The sequence below is a fragment of the Stegostoma tigrinum genome, chromosome 9 (genome assembly GCF_030684315.1).
Source record: "Stegostoma tigrinum isolate sSteTig4 chromosome 9, sSteTig4.hap1, whole genome shotgun sequence".
Taxonomy (NCBI): Eukaryota; Metazoa; Chordata; class Chondrichthyes; order Orectolobiformes; family Stegostomatidae; genus Stegostoma; species Stegostoma tigrinum.
The window spans coordinates 86,409,441-86,434,256 of NC_081362.1; the positions used below are offsets into that span (position 1 = coordinate 86,409,441).

The window sequence follows — 24,816 nt, forward strand, 5'->3', positions numbered from 1 at the left end:
CAAGAATTTCTCAAAATGTAACCCCCTCATCCCAGGCATCAGTTGAATGTCCCAACTATTTGTAATACTACAAGGGAAACAATGACCAAGTGGTATTAACGCTGGACTAATAATCCAGAGACCCAGACAACGTTCTGGGGACCCAGGTTCAAACCCTGCAATGGCAGATGGTGGAATTAGAACTCAATAAATATCAGCAATTAAGAATCTAATGGTGACTGAAAATCCATTGCCAATTTTCGGGAAAAACCCGTCTGGTTCACTAATGTCCTCTAGAGAAGGAAACTGCCATCCTTACGTGGTCTGGCCTAAATGTGACTCCAGACCACAGTAATGTGGTTGACTATTAGCTGCCCTCTGGGCAATTAGATGAGCAGTCAGTGCTGCATAGCTAGCGAAGCCCAAACACTGTGAATGAAAAAAGAAAAAAATTACATACCTCTTAAATAAGGGAAATTGTTTACAGTACTCTAGATATAGTCACATGAATGCCCTGTACAACTGCAGTAAATAGTTTTATACTTGTCGAAAACATTTATTTTCCAAATCCATTGCAGTCAATTCAAACATATCATTTGCCTTCCTAATCAGCTGTTCTACCTTCAACCTAATTTTTTGTGATTTAGGTACCTGGGCGTCCAGATCCCTCTGTACCTCTGAATTCTGCAGCTGTTCTCCATTGAAAAAGGGTGGTGTGTATTGCCATTGCAACTGCAGAGGATAATTTACTGCACAAGTGTGCACAGTGCCTTTGTTGTTGAGCATAGCTAGGAACGTGAGGTTAGAATAGGGTGTGTGGGAGAGCAGGATGGGAATGCTGAGGGGAGCTGGAGAGTGGCGTTGGGAGTAGGAAAGCAGAACTGGGATTGGCAGGGATTGTGACAAGCATTTTGGGAGTGTAATAGGGTGTGGGAGAAAGATTGGAGTAACACAACTGAGTAAGGGGTGCTGAGCAGACCTGCAGAACAGAGCTGAGAATGGGAGAACAGAACTGGGATTGGAAATGGAAGGGGTAAGCAACTGAGAGGAGGGATTGCCATTGGGAACAGCGGGTGAGCTGAGCAGAGAGCAAAATGGAATGCTGAGCAGGGCAGAAATGCAGACTTAGGGGAATAGATAATGTGGGAGAGGAGAGTGGGGATTGGGAGAGTCAGACATTGAGGACGCGAGTGCTACAAGTGGAGTGAGGATGTTGAGAGGGTTCCTTCAATGTCAGTGACACAGTGAGAAAATCTTGGTATGAGATAAGAGGAAGTTTGATAAGAGCATGGGGCAAAACGTCATTGAAGGATATGTGAAAAGGTGTTTTGAAGAGGCTATACCCATTTCAGTGCTGTAAATTTTGTGAGACAGCCAAAGACGAATTCTAAGAACCGCAAACTCATTCTGCCTTGTCAGGATTTTGCTGCCTGACTGCCCTCTACTTTATCTTTAATCTTATAAATTCTTTTGCCCAAATTCTTCATCATTCTCCTTCATCATACTATTCCATGTGGCCTCAGCATCACAATCTTGATTACAAACAGTGGTCACCAGCAATCATTTCCTGGCATTTCTTATCACCCACATTGCCCTACTTTTTCCCATTTCAACTTCATCGCCATTTAATCAACTATTCTGTTCTTCATCTCCGTAAAACTGCTATTGCTTCATAAACACAGATTCCCTTCTTTGAACAAACATATGTCACTCCCAATCGTGAAATTTTGAATGGACCAAATGTTCACAGCATTTTGTAGGGAGAGAGTTCCAGATTTTCACTAACAGTTTCAATGGAAAGTTAACACTCAACTTGAAAATGTTAACTCTGTTTCTCCCTCTATAAATGCTCCCGGAGCTGCTGAACATTGCCAGGACACTGTGTACTTATTCCAGATTTTCACTGCAGACTTCACTGCTAAATCATAGAATCCTTACAGCATGGAAACAGGCTATTCGGCCCAACAAGTCCACACCACCCCTCCAAAGAGCATCCCACCCAGTCTCATTCCCTTATATTTCCCATGTCTAACCCACCTAATCTAAACATGCCTGGGCATTATAGCATAGCGAATCTACCTACCCCGCACATCTTTAGAAGGAAACCAGAGAATCCAGAGGAAACCCATGTGGACACGGGGAGAATGTGCAAACTTCACACAGTTGCCCAAGGCTGGAAATGAACCCAGGTACTGTGAGGCAGCAGTCCTAGCCACTGAGCCACCTTGCCATCCTTTTGTCATAACAGAAGATGAAACCAAGACTTGATCAAAAACATAGGATTTGATAACAGGTATTTCTGCTGTAACATGCATTCTGTTAACGCAAATTGACTGTAATGTGATTGATGAATAGCGGATGCAGTTTGGATAATGCCAACTTTCTGCTGTACAGTATAGCAATTATAAATGATCATAAAGCTTTAAGTTCAGACTGCACCACTTTTGTCCTGGCTTCACTTCTACATTGCTAATTTTGCTTTCAAATGTCTCTCTTTTGCCTCCTCGCCCTCACCAGCAAAAGCGAGAGCTTATGGACTCCCTTGTGATTAAAATTGAGATCATGTACTCACTTGTCTCTGGCACACCAAATTTCATTCCCTACAAAGCTCTGAATCACTTTACTCCCAACCCTCCATCCATTTAACCTAAGATTCTCCATCAGCCATAAACCTCATGTCACTTGAAACTCTGATGTCTGTACCTTGACACCAAAGAGAAGGCCAGAAGAGATTTACCAGAATGGCTCCAGGTTTGAGGGAATTTAGTTGCGTGGTTAGCCTGGAGAAGCTATGGTTGTTTTCCTTGGAACAGAGGAGATCAAAGCTAGATCGAGATGTATAAAGTTTTGACAGATTTAGATAAGGTAGACAAAATAAATTGTTTCTATTAGCTGTTTTTAGACTGTTTTTGACATAGTTTGAAGGCTTTGGGGAAACAAATGCTCAAATAACATCAACTTATTTGCAGTGAATGATTTCATCTAAAACTCACTCGAGTGGGGAAACAGACCCGACTGTGTTGCTGTGCAGAGAATGGATGTGGACTTGATAGGCTAAGAGGTAACCTTGTGTATTGTAATGATGATTACCAAAACCTGTCACTCCTGTGTTCACTGACCTACATTTGCTCCTGGTATAGCAACAGTTCTGATTTAAAATTCTCTTCATTTTGTTCATCTGTGGCCATCCTATACCAGTGTTGTCCCAGTCTCTGAAGCCTCCCACAGCTCTCCAAGATCTCTGAGTTAATGCATCCACGTTATACAGATTTCATTTCTTGACTGACCTATTGCTGGCCCTCAGTTCTAAGAGAGTTGATTCTAACTGTAGCCTCAGCTGATAACCAGTTAACTTGCCTTCAGGCTTGGGATCAATACCTGGGAGTGTCCCAGTCTATGTGGCTTACTTCTACATTTGACATTGAAGATCTGATGAGGCTGGTTCCAATGACCTTTCGAATATGCTACATTACAAATTGTGACACAAGCCCTAAGCTTTAGTATAAAAATGGAAAACTTTGGAAATTCTCAGCAGGTGAGGCAGTACCTGCAGAAGGAGAGACTGAATTAATACTTCAGGTCAATAACCATCCATCCAAATCCTAAAATCTGGAGTTTCAAATTATCGCTTGGAAGTACAGAACTTCAACATTGCTAAAAGAGACGTGAGGTTGATACTGTTTGTCTTCCCCTTATTAAGACTGTTATTAAGACTGGGGAACAAAATAACAAGCTTAGAAAGGGAACCTCAATTTACACGGCATGAGAAAAGAATGCTTTTTCTTTGGACCATAATTGGCATAGAGATGTAGGAGGAACTGGTAATTGTCAATCATAGCTGATTAAACAGACAAAGCAGGCAACCTCTGAGTGGTCAAGCTGTTACTATGGGGCATATAGCTCCATAACCCCCCTGCCATGAGAAAGGTACAATGGGCATTTTTTAGGGCCAAAAATAGTGGCCATCAGCTGCTTCAAGCAGTTTGCTTGATGCACAGTAATTTGATAAGGGTACTGTTATTTCAGAGCATATATTTGATACTTCCTTTAGCAGCATCAAGCTTACGTAATGAGCACATGGCTTGGGCCCTATTCAGGAGGATGCCAACAAAGTTGAGCTTGTAGCATATACAACCTTTGGAAATGTGAAGAATGACCAGTGAATATGCACTTCCAGTAGATAGTAGTAGAGAACTCATTGGTTGACTTCCCAATTAAAATGTCATGGAAAGGCAGCTTGTTTGATTGTGTAATTTCAATGATAAACTTTGATTTGATAAACAGGATAAAAGGTGTCATCTACATATTGGATATTGTAAGGGGCAATAGGTTAGTGATCATTCAGTCAAAGAGATGCCTCTCCTAGAAACCAAAGAAGATGTTAGCAAGAGGGGAAACCATGGGAAACACCATCTATTTGAATGTATGTTGTGCGCCAAGGCACAGTGGGGAAAGACCACTGTCTGAGGCATTTCTGCTGAAGTTAAATGGGGATACGTTCAATTATCGGATCATCCTAATGCCTCAAATGCATGTAAATATAGTCTTGGATGTATAAGAGATGTCTTTGGTTTGTTTGGATAGAGTCAAACTCCAGTGTTTGTTTCCTTAATATGCTACTGCACAGAATCGAACTGCATTTGTGATTATGTATATGTACAAAATTATTTTTTGTGAATAAAGTATATTTTGAAATCAAAAGAACTTTCAGTCTTTCAGCCCTCAGGATAAACCCTTGTGTTTCTCCCATTTCTCTTCTTTCCAAATTACCATGGCTGTGATTTGTATAAATGCAACCTGTAGGTGGCACAAACTGCATGTATGCATGAAGAGAAAGCCAACATCATTGGTAAGCGATTGAAAGCAGCTACCAGACTCAAAGATGGTGTTGCAGGAAGTGTACATTCAGAAAAGTTCTTTAGACTTTTAAACAAATTAAAAAGAAATTTAATGCATTTAATTCCAAATTGTTCTTCTCGCCACTGAACAAAGTAGAGGCTAAAACACTGTCTGCCGGTGCGTGCTTCCATTCCCTTCCAGTCCCGATGACAGAGGCAGGCTGGTGATGCCTGAATTCCCACCACTCTCGCTGTTGATGCAGGCCTCTACCCCACTGCTCCTGGTGCAAACTCCACTCTGCTTCCCTCTCAGCTTGCCTGGTCCCTTACGAGCAGTGCATGCGCTGACGTCGACATTATTGCACACAAAACATGGTGTCATCAGCAGCAAATGCATTGACACCTCCTGCAGCCTGCCCTGTGATGACCAGCTGATGTTACATGTTGTGTCTGTATAGGCCTAGGGCAATTTGGAAATATGGATAATCATTCTGGATTGCCATAGAATGTAATAAGTAGTAATTCAAATCAAATTATTATGTAAATAAACAGCACCATGTTTGACTTTAAACCAAGCGATAGAATTTCGTACCATGTTTCCTGATCTCACAGCCTCTGGATTCACTTTACCTGAAGACCATAGTTGGCCCTGATCTTACAGAGAATTAGCTTACATTTTCATTATTTGATTGAAATCCACCCATTTCTATGGCCTTACAGGCCAGGGACTTCCAAAGACAAGCCTTCTGCATTGAACAATTCTTGCACTCAATGCTAAGTCAGCGAGATCTAGTACCTTCATTGGGTGGATGAGGGCCACATATCCAAATACCTTCTCTATGTGGTGAATCGTCCATTAGGCCATGACCTCCTGGATGTCCATATTTCTGCAGGATACCTTTCGGCCAGATATGAAGATGGCAGATAAAAACCAAAAGAACTGCAGATGCTAGAAATCAGAAACAACAGAAGTTGCTGGAAAATCTCAGCAGCTCTGAGAGCATCTGTGGAGAGAAATCAGAGTTAATGTTTCGGGTCCATTGACCCTTCTTCAGATTGATAGAAGACATAGACAACTGTAAAACAAAGACAACTATAATGATGGCTGGTTGGGGTGGCAAGTTATTTTTTTGGAGGGGCACTGTAGGAGGCAAGGCAAAAGGAATACCTCAGCTGGTTGAGAAGACATAAGAATATAAGATCTAGGAGCAGGAGTATGCCATCCGGCCCCTCGAGCCTGCCCCGCTGTTCAATAAGATCATGGCTGATCTTTTTGAGATTCAGGTCCACTTACCTGCCCTCACACCATAACCCTTAATTCCTTTACTGTTCAAAAATTTATCTAGCTTTGCCTTAAACACATTCAGCGAGGTAGCTTCAACTGCTTCACTGGGCAGGGAATTCCACAGATTCACAACCCTTTGGGTGAAGAAGCTCCTCCTGACCTCAATCCTACATCTGCTTCCCTTTGTTTTGAGGCTATATTCCCTAGTCCTAGTTTCACCTGCTATGGAAACAACCTCCCTGCCTCCACCTAATCTATTCCCTTCATAATCTTATATATTTCTTATAAGACCTCCCCATATTCTTCTGAATTCCAATGAGTATAATCCCAGCCTGCTCAGTGTCTCCTCATAATCCAACCCTCTCAACTCTGGAATCAACCGAGTGAATTTCCTCCACACCCCCTCCAGTGCTAGTATATCCCTCTCAATTAAGGAGACTAAAACTGCACGCAGTACTCCAGGTGTGGCGTCACCAGGACTCTGTACAGCTGCAGCATAACCTCCCTGTTTTAAACTCCATCCCTCTAGCAATGACAATCTAAAGACAACCAGAAATATATAGAGACCAGCAAGCAATGCAACTTCTCAGCCCACAATTTTTATCTACAGCAAATGTGGGGTCCTGAGCCACATCAGGCATTTTCTTATAGAATTGACTACAAGACACAAATCATAATTTCATGTGATGGAATGCTATTTCTAGTTCTGGGCATATTGATGAGGTTGTTGAGAGAAGACGGAGGGCTTCTTTCTTCAGCGATAGATTTTGCTGCTGGGGCCTGGCTTTCTGTGGCCATTAAAAGTCAACCGTATAAAATTAAAGCAGAAAATATTGGAAATACTCAGCAGATCAGGCACCATCTGAGAAGAGAAATAGAGGTAATATTTCAAGCCTGTGACCTGTGGTTTAAGTTGAAGAATGATAGAAATGTAATTGGTTTTGAGTCAGTGGAAATGTGGGAGGGGTCAGGAAGAACACATGGAAAGTCTGTAAGAGTGTAATCAGCTGACAAAGTGAACGAGACAGGAGGCTAGTGGTATTGTTACTGAACCAGAAAACCAGAAGTGAGCTAATGCCCTAGGGACATGAATTCAAATCCCAGCGCAGCAGCTGGTGGAACTCAAATTCACTTAATAAAGCTTGACTCAATATTGACAACCATGAAACTAACATGGATCGTTGTTTAAAAAAACCCTGGTACACTAATGCCTTACCAGTTTTGGCCCAACGTGACTCCAGATCCATGTGGGCAACTCTCAACTGATCTCTGACATGGTCTCGCAAACCACTCTCTACAGGCAATTAAGGAAGGGCAACAACAGCTGGCCTAGCGAGAGATGCCCTCATCCCATGAAGAATTGATAAAAAGATTTGGAACAAAAGACAGAGAGTGATATGAATATAATAAAGAAACAAAAGATGCATTCAGATGTAATGGCTGCATAGTAGTCGCATTGTAAGTGTGGCAAGAAGGGGTAAAGAAGGAACTGCGACAAAACCAAACCAATAGACAATAGGTGCAGGAGTAGGCCATTCGGCCCTTCGAGCCAGCACCACCATTCGTTATGATCATGGCTGATCATCCACAATCAGTATCCTGTTCCTGCCTTATCCCCATAACCTTTGATTCCACTATCTTTAAGAGACCTATTCATTTCTTTCTTGAAAATATCCAAAGACTTGGCTTCCACTGCCTTCTGGGGCAGAGCATTCCATATATCCGCCACTCTCTGGGTGAAGAAGTTTCTCCTCAACTCTGTTCTGAATCGCCTACCCCTTATTTTTAAACTGTGTCCTCTCATTCTGGACTCACCCATCAGTGGAAACATGCTTCCTGCCTCCAGAGTGTCCAATCCCTTAAAAATCTTATAGGCCTCAATCAGATCCCCTCTCATCCTTCTAAACTCGTGTATACAAGCCCAGGGATAATGGGAACTGCAGATGCTGGAGAATTCCAAGATAATAAAATGTGAGGCTGGATGAACACAGCAGGCCAAGCAGCATCTCAGGAGCACAAAAGCTGATGTTTCGGGCCTAGACCCTTCATCAGAGAGGGGGATGGGGAGAGGGAACTGGAATAAATAGGGAGAGAGGGGGAGGCGGAACAAAGATGGAGAGTAAAGAAGGTAGGTGGAGAGAGTACAGGTGGGGAGGTAGGGAGGGGATAGGTCAGTCCAGGTGCCGGGTGTGGTGGGGTTGGAGGGCAGTGTGGAGCGAACAAGCGAGTCACGGAGAGAGTGGTCTCTCCGGAAAGCAGACAGGGGTGGGGATGGAAAAATGTCTTGGGTGGTGGGGTCGGATTGTAAATGGCGAAAGTCTTGGAGGATGATGCGTTGTATCCGGAGGTTGGTAGGGTGGTGTGTGAGAACGAGGGGGATCCTCTTAGGGCGGTTGTGGCGGGGGCGGGGTGTGAGGGATGTGTTGTGGGAAATACGGGAGACGCAGTCAAGGGCGTTCTCGATCACTGTGGGGGGAAAGTTGCGGTCCTTGAAGAACTTGGACATCTGGGATGTGCGGGAGTGGAATGTCTTATCGTGGGAGCAGATGCGGCGGAGGCGGAGGAATTGGGAATAGGGGATGGAATTTTTGCAGGAGGGTGGGTGGGAGGAGGTGTATTCTAGGTAGCTGTGGGAGTCGGTGGGCTTGAAATGGACATCAGTTACAAGCTGGTTGCCTGAGATAGAGACTGAGAGGTCCAGGAAGGTGAGGGATGTGCTGGAGATGGCCCAGGTGAACTGAAGGTTGGGGTGGAAGGTGTTAGTGAAGTGGATGAACTGTTCGAGCTCCTCTGGGGAGCAAGCGGCGGCGCCGATACAGTCATCAATGTACCGGAGGAAGAGGTGGGGTTTGGGGCCTGTGTAGGTGTGGAAGAGGGACTGTTCCACGTAACCTACAAAGAGGCAGGCATAGCTGGGGCCCATGCGGGTGCCCATGGCCACCCCCTTAGTCTGTAGGAAGTGGGAGGAGTCAAAAGAGAAGTTGTTGAGGGTGAGGACGAGTTCAGCTAGGCGGATGAGAGTGTCGGTGAAGGGGGACTGGTCGGGCCTGCGGGACAGGGAGAAGCGGAAGGCCTTGAGGCCATCTGCATGCGGAATGCAGGTGTATAGGGACTGGACGTCCATGGTGAATATGAGGTGTTGGGGGCCAGGGAATTGGAAGTCCTGGAGGAGGTGGAGGGCGTGGGTGGTGTCACAGACGTAGGTGGGGAGTTCCTGGACCAAAGGGGAGAAAATGGAGTCCAGATAGGTGGAGATGTTCATCCAGCTTCACATTTTATTATCTTGTATACAAGCCCAGTCGCTCCAATCTTTCAACAAATGATGGTCCCGCCATTCCGGGAATTGACCTCGTGAACCTATGCTGCACTCTGTGAATAGCAAGAATGTCCTTCCTCAAATTTGGAGACCAAATCTGCACACAATACTCCAGGTGCGGTCTCATCAGGGCCCTGTACAGCTGCAGAAGGACCTCTTTGCTCCTGTACTCAATTCCTCTTGTTATGAAGGCCAGCATGCCATTAGCTTTGTTCACTGCCTGCTGTACCTGCATGCTTGCTTTCATTGACTGATGTACAAGAACACCTAGATTTCGTTGTGCTTCCCCTTTACCTAACTTGATTCCATTTAGATAGTATCAGAGATAATGGGAACTGCAGATGCTGGAGAATCCAAGATAATAAAATGTGAGGCTGGATGAACACAGCAGGCCAAGCAGCATCTCAGGAGCACAAAAGCTGACGTTTCGGGCCTAGACCCTTCATCAGAGAGGGGGATGGGGTGAGGGTTCTGGAATAAATAGGGAGAGAGGGGGAGGCGGACCGAAGATGGAGAGTAAAGAAGATAGGTGGAGAGAGTATAGGTGGGGAGGTAGGGAGGGGATAGGTCAGTCCAGGGAAGACGGACAGGTCAAGGAGGTGGGATGAGGTTAGTAGGTAGGAGATGGAGGTGCGGCTTGGGGTGGGAGGAAGACCCCTGTCTGCTTTCCGGAGAGACCACTCTCTCCGTGACTCCCTTGTTCGCTCCACACTGCACTCCAACCCCACCACACCCGGCACCTTCCCCTGCGACCGCAGGAAATGCTACACTTGCCCCCACACCTCCTCCCTCACCCCTATCCCAGGCCCCAAGATGACATTCCACATTAAGCAGAGGTTCACCTGCACATCTGCCAATGTGGTATACTGCATCCACTGTACCCGGTGTGGCTGCCTCTACATTGGGGAAACCAAGCGGAGGCTTGGGGACCGCTTTGCACAACACCTCCGCTCGGTTCGCAACAAACAACTGCACCTCCCAGTCGCAAACCATTTCCACTCCCCCTCCCATTCTTTAGATGACATGTCCATCATGGGCCTCCTGCAGTACCACAATGATGCCACCCGAAGGTTGCAGGAACAGCAACTCATATTCCGCTTGGGAACCCTGCAGCCTAATGGTATCAATGTGGACTTCACCAGCTTCAAAATCTCCCCTTCCCCCACCGCATCCCAAAACCAGCCCAGTTCGTCCCCTCCCCCCACTGCACCACACAACCAGCCCAGCTCTTCCTCTCCACCCACTGCATCCCAAAACCAGTCCAACCTGTCTCTGCCTCCCTAACCGGTTCTTCCTCTCACCCATCCCTTCCTCCCACCCCAAGCCACACCTCCATCTCCTACCTACTAACCTCATCCCACCTCCTTGACCTGTCCGTCTTCCCTGGACTGACCTATCCCCTTCCTACCTCCCCACCTATACTCTCTCCACCTATCTTCTTTTCTCTCCATCTTCGGTCCGCCTCCCCCTCTCTCCCTATTTATTCCAGAACCCTCACCCCATCCCCCTCTCTGATGAAGGGTCTAGGCCCGAAACGTCAGCTTTTGTGCTCCTGAGATGCTGCTTGGCCTGCTGTGTTCATCCAGCCTCACATTTTATTATCCATTTAGATAGTAATCTGCCTTCCTGTTCTTGCCACCAAAGTGGATAACCACACATTTATCCACATTGAACTGCATCTGCCATGCATCCGTCCACTCACCTAGCCTGTCCAAGTCACCCTGTATTCTCATAACATCCTCCTCACATTTCACACTGCCACCCAGCTTTGTGTCATCAGCAAATTTGCTAATATTACTTTTAATGCCTTCATCTATATCATTAATGTATATTGTAAACAGCTGCGGTCCCAGTACCAACCCTTGTGGTACCCCACTAGTCGCCGCCTGCCATTCTGAAAGGGACCCATTTATCACTTCTCTTTGCTTCCTGTCAGCCAGCCAATTTTCAATTCAAGTCAGTATTTTGCTCACTAAACTCCCACGTGGGACTTTATCAAAGGCTTTCTGAAAGTCCAGGTACACTACATCCACTGGCTCTCCCTTGTTCATCTTCATAGTTACATCCTCAAAAAACCAGCAAAAGAACACACATGTAATGGAGCCATATGTTATGAGATAAAATTGTTGAACCTATCGTTATGTCCAAAGAGTGTCGAGTTGAAAGATGAGATGCTGTTCCTCAAGGTTGTGTTAAGCTTTATTGGAACACTGCAGGAGGCCGAAGACAGAGGGGTCAGAGTGCATGGAGCAAGGTAGAGAATTGAAATGACAAGCGACCGGAAGCTGAAGATTGTATGTTGGAGTCACGAATAGGTCAGACAGCAGGTTCATTTTCCTGAAGCATTTGGCATTTCTATGTCTACTTGGTAATTTTCCTTCCTCATTTTTTCTGGGAACCAGCCCACAAGTCACTAGATTGAATTTTAATTTTGCAATTTGTCATGGTGGGAATTGAAGTCCTACTCTTGGGATTAAGTCCAGAAAGCATATCTACTGAACTGCAGTTCTGAATTTTGCTTATATGCTCTAAGGTTTTCCTGTTTGATAACAGCTTTAATGAAGAAGATTGAAAAAAAATAGCTTTGACTAACAAGAACAAAGCATCGCCAGAGTCTTGAGTATTCTGAAGTTCACTTAGCTGTGGCCAAGGCTTCATAAATTGTGTTACTAAGGTGTTAACGTTATGTTTCATTCATCAATGATTTATTTCTCCCTTTTACTTGCTTTAGTTTCTGAGACATCCTGATTTCATATCTACTATGACAAATTCCTTTGGTTTTACAGTGATTCTATTTAATTTTTAATTCCAATCTGATTTAAACCACATAGAATAAAAAATTTAAATGATTTCATTGTTATATACTTTACTCGTACTTGGGGCATTTTCAGCTGTAATATTTAATATTTTTTGATGGCAATGTTAACAGCTTCATTATCAGTTTTTATTTTAGGCACATCATCAGAATTGAGATGACTTACTGATGGGTTCTGAGATGATTAAAACATCCAAAGCTCAGTTTGCATGGTGTGCCATTTGTGGGTAGGTGGAGCTTGACATATCAGAGTTATGAGGTGCTTGAGGGCTCTTGCACTCTTTCTCCACCTACTTGACTTCACCTCTGGTGTTTCCAGTGAAGACTGTTGATGTGTTTGGTACCTTTCCTAGTAATTTGCAAGCTGGCACATCAGAATACTGAGTAAGTTAAACTACTGGACTGTTCTAGAAATTTCACTTGCTTCAGGGAGATGAACCTGCCACTTTGAGCTGCTCCTGGTCTATCTGTGACTCCAGCATGTAACCTCCAGCATCCTTTGCTTGTCATTTCAATTCTTTACCCTGCTTTACGCACTCTGACATTTCAATCCTTGGTCTCCTACAGTGTTCCAATGAAGCTCAATCTAATCGTAAAGAATTAGATTTTCGACTAGGCACTGTGTAGACTTCTAGACTGCACATTGAGTTCTCCAATTTTGGATCTTTTCAATTTTGATCAGTGAAAAACCAAGGATGCCTAACAGTCTGAGATAGCAAGGTGTAGAGCTGAATGAACACAGCAGGCCAAGTGGCATCAGAGGAGCAGGAAGGCTGACGTTTCAGGCCTAGACCCTTCTTCAGAAAAAGGCCCAAAACGTCAGCCTTCCTGCTCTTCTGATGCTGCTTGGCCTGCTGTGTTCATCCAGCTGTACACCTTGCTACGTCAGATTCTCCAGCATCTGTAGTTCCTACTATCTCTGATGCGTAACAGTCAATGGTTTATTTGATTTCCTCAAGGATACTTTGTCGCCATTGCTAAAACATCTCCACTTTCCTTTTCTGGGAGCTTCCTGCTGTGATTGAGTTCCACGTAGAACAGTTGCTTCAGGAGGCTGATGTCATGCAATTATGACCAGATGGATCACAATGATGATTGAAGGCAAATTACCATTGAGGAATTCCAGTCATATCCTCAGAGATCACATTTATTTGCATCTCATAATTGCAATTTTTACTTTGGCACAGCCTTTTTCAAGGTCCATATTCCCCCCAGTTATTACATTTCAACTTCATATGCAAGAGAATTGCTCAGCAATTACTCTTTAACAAGCCTCATCACCTTTGAACCCAATTCTCCCAACACAATTAACATTACATTTCTTTGCAGCATAAAATTCCTCATGTGGTCATTTAACTTTATTTTTTAAGATGTTACTATGATCACCTTTTTGAGGTATTAAAGTTTTTGCGGTGTTTCAGTGTATTTAATCTTTATTATAAAATTCAGGAAAATAAAGGCTCAAAATCAGTTATGAGGTGTGTTTCTCTTTAATCTGTCCTCATTTTGTCACAATTCATGTTGTCTTAAATGATTGCAATGAAGAGGGTTCCACTGATGAGCTTTCCCTGCCATCTGTTGGGTATGGCATTAATGGTGCTGTCAAAATTCCAGTAGTAAACCACACACACCCACTCATAATGTTTTTACCAATGATATTAAGCATTTCTTTTCGCAAATAGTTTTAATAAAAGCATACCTTTTTTTGGTAATATCCCAAGGGAATCTTTGTGGCCAGAGCGTATTAAATGAAAACTATTGCTTAGAAGTATTACAGAGTTACCAGTAGAACTCCCAGACAAGCAGATCTATGTGTGTACTGATTGTGTGCTATTTGTTCCCACTTCACATGGCACACAGAACTATGTGAACCTGCGTCTTACCAATTTTTATAGTTGGACCATAGAAAGCATTCTATCTGGATGCAATATGGTTTGGTATGGCAACTGCTCTGCCCTGGACCACAAGAAACTATAGAGAGTTGCCCAGTCCATCACGTAAGCCAACCTTCCATCCATTGATTCCATCTACACTTCTAGTTGCCTCAGAAAGGTAGCCAACATCATCAAATACCCCTCCAATTCTGGTTTTAATATCTTCCATCAGGCAGAAGATACAAAAGCTTAGACACAGGTACTAACAGATTCAAGAATAGTTTGTTCCCCACTATTATTAGATTTCTGCATGGACCTCTCAAATTCTAAATTTAATGTTGACCTCGCTCTTTGTGCACTTTCTCTGCAGCTGTAACATTGTATTCCTTGCTCTGTTCTATATTCCTAATGCCCTTTGGATGGTATGATCTGCCTGTACTGCACACAAAACAAAACTTCTCACTGTACCTAGATACATGTGACAATAATAAATCAAATCAAATCAGAGAAACCATAAATGTCAACCTCGTTAGAGATAGCACCAAGGCGGATTTATGTACAATGGAAAAAGTCAACATGTGGGTGTATCACTGAGAAAACAGAGATAGTACTGCTGTTGGCCAGCTTGCATAAGGAGGATTTGTAGAGATAACCACTACAGCTGCCTGGAAGATCCCTGTGGGATAAAAGCTTAGGGTAGTAGTGACTGTTATATTGTTGTATTGATCCAGTATGATTTAGGAACTACATTATGCACATTTGTACATGCATTCCAGAGAGCCACATCACTCGCTATCACAATGCGACCTGTGTAGCAAAATAACAGTGTATAATTCTGCAGCTTATGGAAAGATTTGAAAAAAAAAGGTCAATGTAAGCTCTATTACTGTTTCTAAAACATGATTATATCAAATTTCTGGAGGTGGCAAGACTTAACAGTGATCTTGACATTGCCCATGACAGGTTGTCCCAAGAAGGTCTTTGTGGATCAAGTGGGTCAATTCAACCGTAGCTTCACCAGTGATCCACAGACTGCTCCTTTACTATATCCAAATAGCTAAGCTTATTCTTCACAAGTATACCCTTGACAAATATGTTCTTTGAGTCATACAACTCTCTTCCTTTCTCTCTTCTGTACTTCTCCTCCACTAAAGATTAAAGATCTATACAGTGCAGTTCTTGGACAGAGAACAGTCTATTATGTAGCAGTGATTTCCCATGTGACTTTCACTAATATTTGGAGTAAAGTATTACATGGTACTACACAAGATCACCATTAATGCCCTTAGAAGATGAGAGGCAATTTATCCTTTGGCACTTCCTCCTGTCATTATGCTATTTGTTTCTTACATTTGTATTTTTTCCAAGTTGCATAAGCATACCGAAAAGATGATTAGGTAGGGTTTGCAATCTATCAATAGGAAAAGTGTCTTATTTCTGTTCTAAAACATCTTCAGTTTGTAAATCAGTTTAATTTGCCTCTTTCTGCAGAATCATCATTGAATGGTAATCTGACATTACGTTTTGGCAACAGCCAAATGGAAAAACAAGAATAATTGATCTCAATTGCCAAATGGGATCTAAAGACCAGTTACTTTCCTAATTGTACTCTATTGCTCCTCTTTTATCTCTGCGTGGATGGCAGTCTGACCTCCCTTCTTCCATCCTCCATAAAGTTGAACTCATCCAAAGGTTTGCTGCCATATTTCCTAACTTGCACACAGTTCCATTTGTACATCACCTCTGAGCTTGCTCATCTAAGTAAGCAACTGGTCCAAAAACAATATTCTCATCTTTGTTTTCAAATTCACCTATGTCCTTGTCTTTACTTGCCTTTTAACTTGATCCAGACCTCTTACTTTTCAGAATTTTTGCACCCCTCCAATTCTGGCTTGCTGTGCCTCCCTTTCATTGTTCTGACCTTGGCAGCGGCACCTTCAACTCTGAGGCTTAGAATTCCCTCCTGAAACCTGTGTATCCTTCTATTCCTTTAAGACACTCCTGGGCTTTCAGTAACCCATCTGACTGTCTCCCAAAGTGGCTCAATATGTATGAGCATACAAATCAGGAGCAGGAGAAGGTCATCTGGCCCCTCAAGTGTGCTAGCCATTTGATAACATGGAGAAGGGTCCAGACACAAAACGCCAGCTTTCCTGCTCCTCTGATGCTGCTTGGCCTGCTGTGCTCATCCAGTTCTGCCCCTTATTATCTTAGATTCTCCAGCGTCGGTAGTTCCTACTATCTCTGATAAGATCATGGCTGCTCTGATTGTGGCCACTGCTTTCTTTACCACTCCCTTCTTTTTGACACCTTTGTCAATCCAACTGAACATTAAAAAATATTCAATAACCCAATGTAGGAGCAAATTACAGCAGATACTGGAATCTGTACTGATAGCAACAAAAAATGGATGCTGTCTGACCTGCTGTGATCTCCAGCATTTGATGTTTTCGATGGTCCAACATTCCACAGAATAATAATCCTAGGCTAGTGAATAACCTAATAAAAATCTTTCCTGTAAATGGAGACTTCTTTATTTTCAACTTGTGTCCCCTCAGGTTTAGTCTCTCTCAATGGGAAATATCCCTTCAATATCCACCCTGACAAGCCCCTTCAGGACTTTATAGGCTTCAAAAAGATGACTGCTCATTATCCTAAACTCAGATACAGGCCCAAGCTGTTTGTCTTTACTTCATAAAGTAATCCCTTCATCTAAAAAAATTAGAGGAAAAAAACCTTATTTGCATTACTTCCAAAGCAATGATATCCTTTCCTGACTAAGGAAACCAAACTGTCCACACCACTCCAGATGTAACCTCACAATGTCCTATAAAATTGGAGCAAAACTTCCCTACTTTCGTATTCCATGTCCTTAAAATAAGTCACAGCATTCAGTTGCCCTCCTAATTACACACAATATCTGTTTATTAAATTTTTGTGTCAAATTATTGTCTGAGTATAGTTGTGTGAAGTATCTTGGGATAGTTGATATTTTAAAAATGCTATATAAATATTAATTGTTCATTCACGGGATGTGGGCGATTCTGACTAGGCCAACATTTACTGCCCATCCCTAACTGCCCAGAGAGCAGATAAGAGTCAATCACAGCAATGTGGATCTAAAGTCACATATAGACCAGACCAGATAAGGGTAGTAGTTTCCTCACCTAAAAGCCTTGAGAGTATCAGATGAGTATTTCCCAATAATCAATAATGGTTTCATGGATAGAGATCAGAGATAATGGGAACTGCAGATGCTGGAGAATTCCAAGATAATAAAATGTGAGGCTGGATGAACACAGCAGGCCAAGCAGCATCTCAGGAGCACAAAAGCTGACGTTTCGGGCCTAGACCCGTTTCATGGTCATCATTAGACTCTTAATTCCACATTTTTAAAATTGAATTCAAATTTCACCATCTGCCTTGGCAGCAATCGAATCCAGGTCCCCAGAACATCACCTGGGTCTCTGGATTAGTCGACTAGTGAAAATACCATTAATCCATTGCCTTTCCAGATGTTATTGTTAAGGGCACATGAAATAAGTGCTGTTTCATTTGAGGTTTCTTCAAAGGAATGTCAGAGAGCATGGCAAACGGAAATCAAACTGTGAATGTCTTCACGTTATTCCTACCTCAGAGAACCGAAATTTCAATATATTCGTGCAAGCTCCCTGCTCCTGGTGTAATGCTGGTAATAACATGTTAATGCAAAGTGGGCTATTTTCCCATTGCTGTGTGTCTGGGAATTGACCATTCTATGATCAAAACCAATACAACTTGAATTTGCCTTTTCCCCATTAGATACTATAAGAGATTTTAGCATCCCACTTCTGTGCAACAGCAGAGGACAGTATTCCGTCTTCATAGGGGGTCCCTCAAGATCAACAATGACTTACTCACACTCTGTTTTGAAGGGTTCTGAGATAGTTCAGATAAGTGCAATGAGTGGTCTGCAGACTCTGCCACATACAGGACAGGTGAGTCTTAGAGGGCCAAGTAGATGTGGTATTTGGAGATTTGTGCATGCTGTCTGATTCTTTGACCTTTGCAAGTTCTTGATAACGTCTCTTGATGTGTTCAATATCTTGCTGTTTAAACGTTCCCCATTTTGGTCCATCACAAACCAAGGACTCCCATGTGTGAGTATGTAAGTTTTGACATTTTCAGCAATACGTTGGGTCAATCTCTAAAGTACTTCCGGTCTCCTCCTGAGAACTTACGAATGCAACCAAGTTCGAAGCAAAGGAGCTAGTCCAGGAGTCTGGTTTGAGATACACAAACAATATGTCTTGTCTGGTGGATCTGATTTTGAGCATGTTGACTTGGTAGAGGACATTATTGTTTGTGGATGTGATGCCATTCAATCGGCCGCTTTGTCCTGGATGGTGTCAAGCATCTTAAGTGTTGTTGAAGTTGGACTCAACCAGGCAAGTGGAGAGTGTTCCATTACAATCCTGACTTGTGCCTTGTTGATGGTGGACAGGCTTTGGGGAAGTCAGGAGGTGAGTTACTGATCCTTTTGGCACACCACTGTCACAGACATCCAGCCTGTAAAAGAACCCTACATTACCACCCTCTGTCTTCTACCTTCAAGCCAACTTTGTGTCCAGTTGGCTAGCACCCCCGGATCCCATGTGATCTAACCATATTAACCGGTCTACATGTGGGACCTTGTTGAACGATTTGCTGAAATCCACATAGACAATGTCTACTACTCTGCCTTCATCAATCTTCTTTGTCATCTCTTCAAAAAAGCTCAATCAGATCAGTGAGATATGATTTCCCATGCACAAAGTTACGTTGACTAACCGTAATCAGCTTTCCAAATGCATGTAAATCCTGTCACTCAGAATCCCCTCCAACGAGAACGCACAACTGATGTAAGGCTCACCAGTTTATAGTTCCCTGGCTTTTCCTCACCATCTTTCTTCAATAATGGCACCACATTAGCCAACCTCCAGTCTTCCGGCACCACGGCAGTCGATGATACAAATATCTCAGCAATGGGCCCAGCAATCACTTCCCTAGGTTCCCACAGAGTTCTGGGAAACAACTGTTCAGGTCCTGGGGATTTATCTATTTTTATGCATTTTAAGATGTCCGGCATCTCCTCTTCGACGCCCACTGCCGACGTTGCTCCCACCATGTCAATGTCACTCCGCCCACCACCAACACCGACATCGCTCCGCCCACCGCCTCCACAGCCAGCAGCTCTAGAGATGACAGTAGCACCCAGCCCTGCTGAGTCTTCACCATCCCCCTAGACCTCCCCCTTACTGAGGATGAGTGGTCAGTCCTTAGTAAAGGACTCACCTTTGTCCCTTTCCACCCAAACATTGACAAATACAAATCACGCTTGGACGTTGAACAGTTTTTCCGCCACCTCCGACTCGGTGCTTACTTCTTTAATCATGAGCCTAACCCTCCCTCTACTGACCCTTTCTCCTGCCTCCAACACACCGCCTCCTCCTGGACACAACCCCAAGGCCTCCTACCCTCCCTCGACCTCTTCATCTCCAACTGCTGTCGCGACATCAATCGCCTCAATTGCTCCACCCCTCTCACCCACTCCAACCTCTCCCCACAGAATGTGCAGCCCTCCGTTCCCTTCTCTCCAATCCCAACCTCACCATAAAATCCACAGACAAGGGGGGCACAGTTGTAGTATGGCGCACTGACCTCTATATTGCCGAGGCCAGGTGCCAGCCCTCTGACACCTCCTCCTCCTGCTCCCTTGATCATGACCCCACACCCAACCACCAAAACATCATCTCCCAAACCATCCACAACCTCATTACTTCAGGTGACCTCCCATCCACAGCCTCCACCTCATCGTTCCCCAACCCTGCACCGCCAGTTTCTCTCTCCTTCCCAAAATCCACAAACCTGACTGCCCTGGGCGACCCATTGTCTCTGCCTGCTCTTACCCCACCGAACTCATCTCCACTTATCTCAACTCTATTTTCTCCCCCTTGGTCGAGGAAGTCCCCACCTAGTCCGTGACACAACTCACACCCTCCACCTCCTCCAAAACCTCCTATTCTGTGGTACCTAACACCTCATCCTCACCATGGACATCCGGTCCTGAAACACCTGAATTCCCATGCAGATGGCCTAAAGGCCCTCTGCAATAACAACCAAAACAGAATCCCCCTTGTCCTCACCTACCACCCCACCAACCTCCGGATCCAACACATCATCCTCCGACACTTCCGCCATCTGCAATATGACCCCACCGCCAAAGACATTTTTCCCTCCCCACCTTTATCTGCTTTCCGGAGGAACCATTCTCTCCCTCGGTTCGCAACAAACAACTGCACCTCCCAATCATGAACCATTTCAACTCCCCGTCCCATTCCTTGGATGACATGTCCATCCTGGACTTCCTGCAGAGACATAATAATGCCACCCAAAGCCTTCAGGAACAGCATCTCATATTTTGCTTGGGAACCCTGCAGCTCAATGTTATCAATGTGGACTTCACAAGCTTCAAAATCTCCCCTCCCCCAACCGCATCCCAAAACCAGCCCAGCTCATCCCTGCGTCCCGAAACATTCCTCCCAACTCAAGCCCCACCCCGTCTCCTACCTGCTAGCCTCATCCTGCCTCCTTGACCTGTCCTTCCTCCCTGGACTGATCTATCCCCTCCCTAATTCCCCACCTACATTCACCTTTACTGGCTCCAACCCCACCTCTTTGACCTGTCTGTCTCCTCTCCACCTATCTTCTCCTCTGTGTATCTTCTCTCCACCTCCCCCTCTCTCCCTATTTATTTCAGAATCCCCTTCTCCTCCCCCATTTCTGAAGAAGGATCTCGACCCTAAACGTCAGCTTTCCTGCTCCTCTGATGCTGCTGTGTTCATCCAGGCTCTATACCTTGTTATCTCAGATTCTGCAGCATTGGCAGTTCCTACTATCTCATTCTTAGAGTGATGTGTTCACTTGTTTTCTCCCTTTTTTTCATCATTCCTCTCCAGAGGACATTGGCCACATAGAGTCATAGAATTGTACAGCTCTGAACAAACCCTTCGGTCCAACTCATCCATGATGATAAATAAATCCAGTCCCATTTGCCTACATTTGGCCTGTATCCCTCAAAATCCTTCCTATTCATATACCCATCCAAATGCCTTTTATTGCTATAATTATACCAGCCTCCACCACTTCCTCTGGCAGCTCATTCCATATACACACCACCCTCTGAGTGAAAAAGTTGCCCTTCAGGTCTCTTTTAAATCTTTCTCATCTCACCTTCAACCTATTTTCTCTAGTTTTGGGCTCCCCTGCCCTGGGGAACACACCTTGCCTATTTACCCTATCCATGCCCTGCATGATTTTATAAACCTCTATAAGGTCACCCCTCAGCCTTTGACATTCCAAGGAAAACAGCCCCAGCCTGTTCAGTCTCTCTCTCTAGCGCAAAGCCTCCAATCCTGACAACATCTTTGTAAATCTTTTCTGAACCCTTTCAAATTTCACAACATCCTTCCTAAGCAGGGAGACTAGAATTGCACACAGTATTCCAAAAGTGGCCTAACCAATGTCCTGTACAGCCACAACATGACCTCCCAACTCCTACACTCAATGCACTGTCAATAAAGGCAAGCGTACCAAATACCTTCTACATACCCTATCTACCTGCAACTCCACTTTCAGGGAACTATGCATCTGCTCTCCAAGGCCTCTTTGTTCAGGACCTTACAACTAATGTATAAGTCCTGCCCTGATTTGCCTTTCCAAAGTGCAGTACCTCATGTTTATCTAAATTAAACTCCATCTGCCACTCCTCAGCCCATTGGTTCATCTGATCAAGGTCCTGTTATACTCTGTGGTAACCTTCTTCGCTGTCCATTACCCCTCCAATTTTGGTGTCATGTGCAAACTTACTAACCATACCTCCTATGTTCACATCCAAATCATTTATATAAATGATGAAAAGCAGTGGATCCAGCACCGATCCTTGCGGCGCACTGCTGGTCATAGGCCTTCTGTCTGAAAAACAACCCTCCACCACCACCCTCCATATTCCACCTTTGAGCCAGTTCTGTATCCAAATGGCTAGTTCTCCCCCTATTCTGTATGATCTAACCTTGCTTAACAGTCTACCATGAGGACCCTTGTGTTGAGCCACATTCATTGAGCGGCAGGTGTGTGCCAGTTTTTTCTTTGCCCAGTGATTGTTCTTCATGGTTGTCCCAAGTCATTTCATCCCTTGTATTTCTGGGGAAGGTAAGGGATACTGCAGATTTTCTTGACTGTAGATTCCAGCTCACAGGAATGCTGGAAAAAGAACTTCATTCACAGAGCTGTCAACATCTACCTTCCTTTCACACTGTACTGTGTTGTGCTGAGTTTCAAAATGTTAAATTGGGATACCTGCACAGAGGCTGGTACCCTGTCACCCTTTATTCACATATGTATTTTCTGTGGGTTGTGACCAGTCAGCTCAAAGCCAGTCCCTAGACTGAGGAAACCTTCCGAATCTCCTGTTTATATCTGTCAGCCCAGGTTAACAGCCCCAATCAAGAATCCCATAGTCAGTGGATCCACCTGGCCCTCATTTCAATCACTACAATAATGAAGTCCGTAACCTCTCTGTGGCTCGATATTCAGATGTCCCGATATCTGCCATTGTAAAAATGACATATGGTGTGTAACCAGTGTGTAGGGAAAGCTTAATCCAATTTAAATTATTAGTCCCCCAACAACACTGCACTGCTTGTTATTAGGGCAGTGGTGGTAGGGGTGGGAAGGAGTGTACTGTCACATTGAGGCCTCAGTGGCAGTAAAAATATATGGCATGGCATTATCACATCCAATCTATCCTCACCTGAAAACCAACTAAGCAAGGTTTGCAGCAAAACTAGCAATGAGGAGTAATTACAACTAACGAACGCTCCACCCTAATGGAGGAGTGCTACGGCTACCTGCATTGCATGTACTTCCCTAGGCCTGACTCCTGAGATAAGCTAATACACACTAAGAAAGAATAGAAGCTGGTTAAGTTCCTGCTCTCATGGCTTAATAATCATTGCCTAGAACGGGTGAAAAAAATGTTCACATACCGCATTGGTGTCCAATGATCCTGCTCAAAACTGTAAAAGCAGTAAACCCAATATGCTGGACGTACAATACAGAGAACCAGATATTCTAAAAGTAACCACAATGCATCAAATGTAATGGGAAGAGCAAGCTAATGAATTGCAGATGCTATCAACTGATGCTTATAATGAATACTTTTTATGTTGGTGCATTCATTATATCTGCAGCATTGCAACAATGCATGTTATGCTACTTGCAGAGAAATAACAGCAGCTGAAGCTTCTTTCATGCAAAGATGTCAAATAGGGGAAACCAGAATAGAAGCCTTTAGGATCTGATATGGGGATATGCGTTTGCAGAAGTGCCTCACCAGTTTGCATAGTCAGTAAAAACACCACAAGCCAGAAAGCGACACTGAAATTTGCAAGCAATGCAAATTGTTGAAAATGAGCGCAAATTCACAAATGTACATTTCAACTTTGGCTCAAAATTTGTGAGGAACATAATATCACAGCATTTAATAATTGTTTAAAGTGTTTGTCTACATATAAAATATACATCTTAAAGTCAGTGTCATAAAATTTGTTTATATATATTAAAAAATGTGTGAATATAGTCACATGTACATAACTAAGTTGTATATCAAATGAAATGTTGTTTGATTAAGTATATTTTAGTATATGACAAAGAAAGATATTAAAACCTTGCTCTGAAGGTCAGAACAAAAGAAGTGGTCAGGGGCACAAATCTATGTAAAACCATTGACTTCAGTCATTAAACAGATTTTTAAAGAAAAGCTACAGCAGCTGGTCCTGTATACCCAAGTGCCAAATATGTCATATCTGACGTTGAATCAGTATTCCCGCTTGTGTTGTGTCTGAGGCGCATGCATTTGGGTGATAAGAGTGTGTCTATTTATGGTACAGAACCAACTGGAGGCACAGAATGAGTTGCAGTGTTCAGTTATAGGCAGACTCATTCACGTACAGACACACACACATTGCACACACTGCATTAGAACGCCAAGCCAGAAGTCTGCTGACATTTTCTTTATAGCTCATCATTTGGGGAATCTCTTCTATTTTCCTGTCCTGATATTTTACTTTAAACAGCTGTTGTATTTCCACAATGGATCTTGGAAGAAGGTTGAACAGAGGCGCAAATATCACATTTATTAATCCCTGGATTAAGTACTATCTATTTTTCTTCAGTTTCTTGTTCTGGGTAAGTAATTGTTGATACATTTCCAGACAGTTTTATTTTTGTTGCCACAACATGCATGTAATGTGTTTTAATTGATTCTGTTTAAGGGTTAATTCTTTGTAGCTCGTTCTGTAATATTTGCTTTGTCCATAACATTAACCATCAGTTCTAAGTGAAGCTGTTAGTGAAGGGATTGCCTGTATTATCTTAATATTTCCTAGTGGTTATTATTTTAATGTGATTCATAATCATTTTTTGAGTGTCTGTGTTTTTTCAATGGATCAAATGTTGTTTAAGTGTTGGTGCAGTTATGTAGTCTGCTTTCGCAGAATTAGTGAACCTGTTAGATTGATTATAGGTACTGGTATAGTATAGTAGCAGGAAAGATGCTTTGTTGAAGGGGGCTAATGGTGTAGCTGGGTGATGTTCTGTACAGCCAGGGGCAGCACTTATGCCTGTACACG

At 43.6% G+C, this 24,816-nt stretch overlaps 1 protein-coding gene and 1 long non-coding RNA gene across 2 annotated transcripts in view; one reads left to right on the top strand and one right to left on the bottom strand.

Annotated features, from left to right (window-relative positions):
• Positions 1-4,903: 4,903 nt before the first annotated feature.
• The window catches only part of LOC132210022 (uncharacterized), a 77,873-nt gene continuing 57,960 nt past the window's right edge, over positions 4,904-24,816 (bottom strand). Inside the window, exon 3 of the long non-coding RNA XR_009446179.1 lies at positions 4,904-5,277. This is a non-coding gene — a long non-coding RNA (uncharacterized LOC132210022). The remainder of the gene's footprint in view (positions 5,278-24,816) is intronic.
• Positions 24,097-24,816, top strand: part of tspan33b (tetraspanin 33b) — a 38,244-nt gene continuing 37,524 nt past the window's right edge. The window contains exon 1 of the mRNA XM_048536055.2: positions 24,097-24,373. Within this exon, the coding sequence (XP_048392012.2) occupies positions 24,278-24,373 (96 nt within the window). The 5' untranslated portion in view covers positions 24,097-24,277. The remainder of the gene's footprint in view (positions 24,374-24,816) is intronic.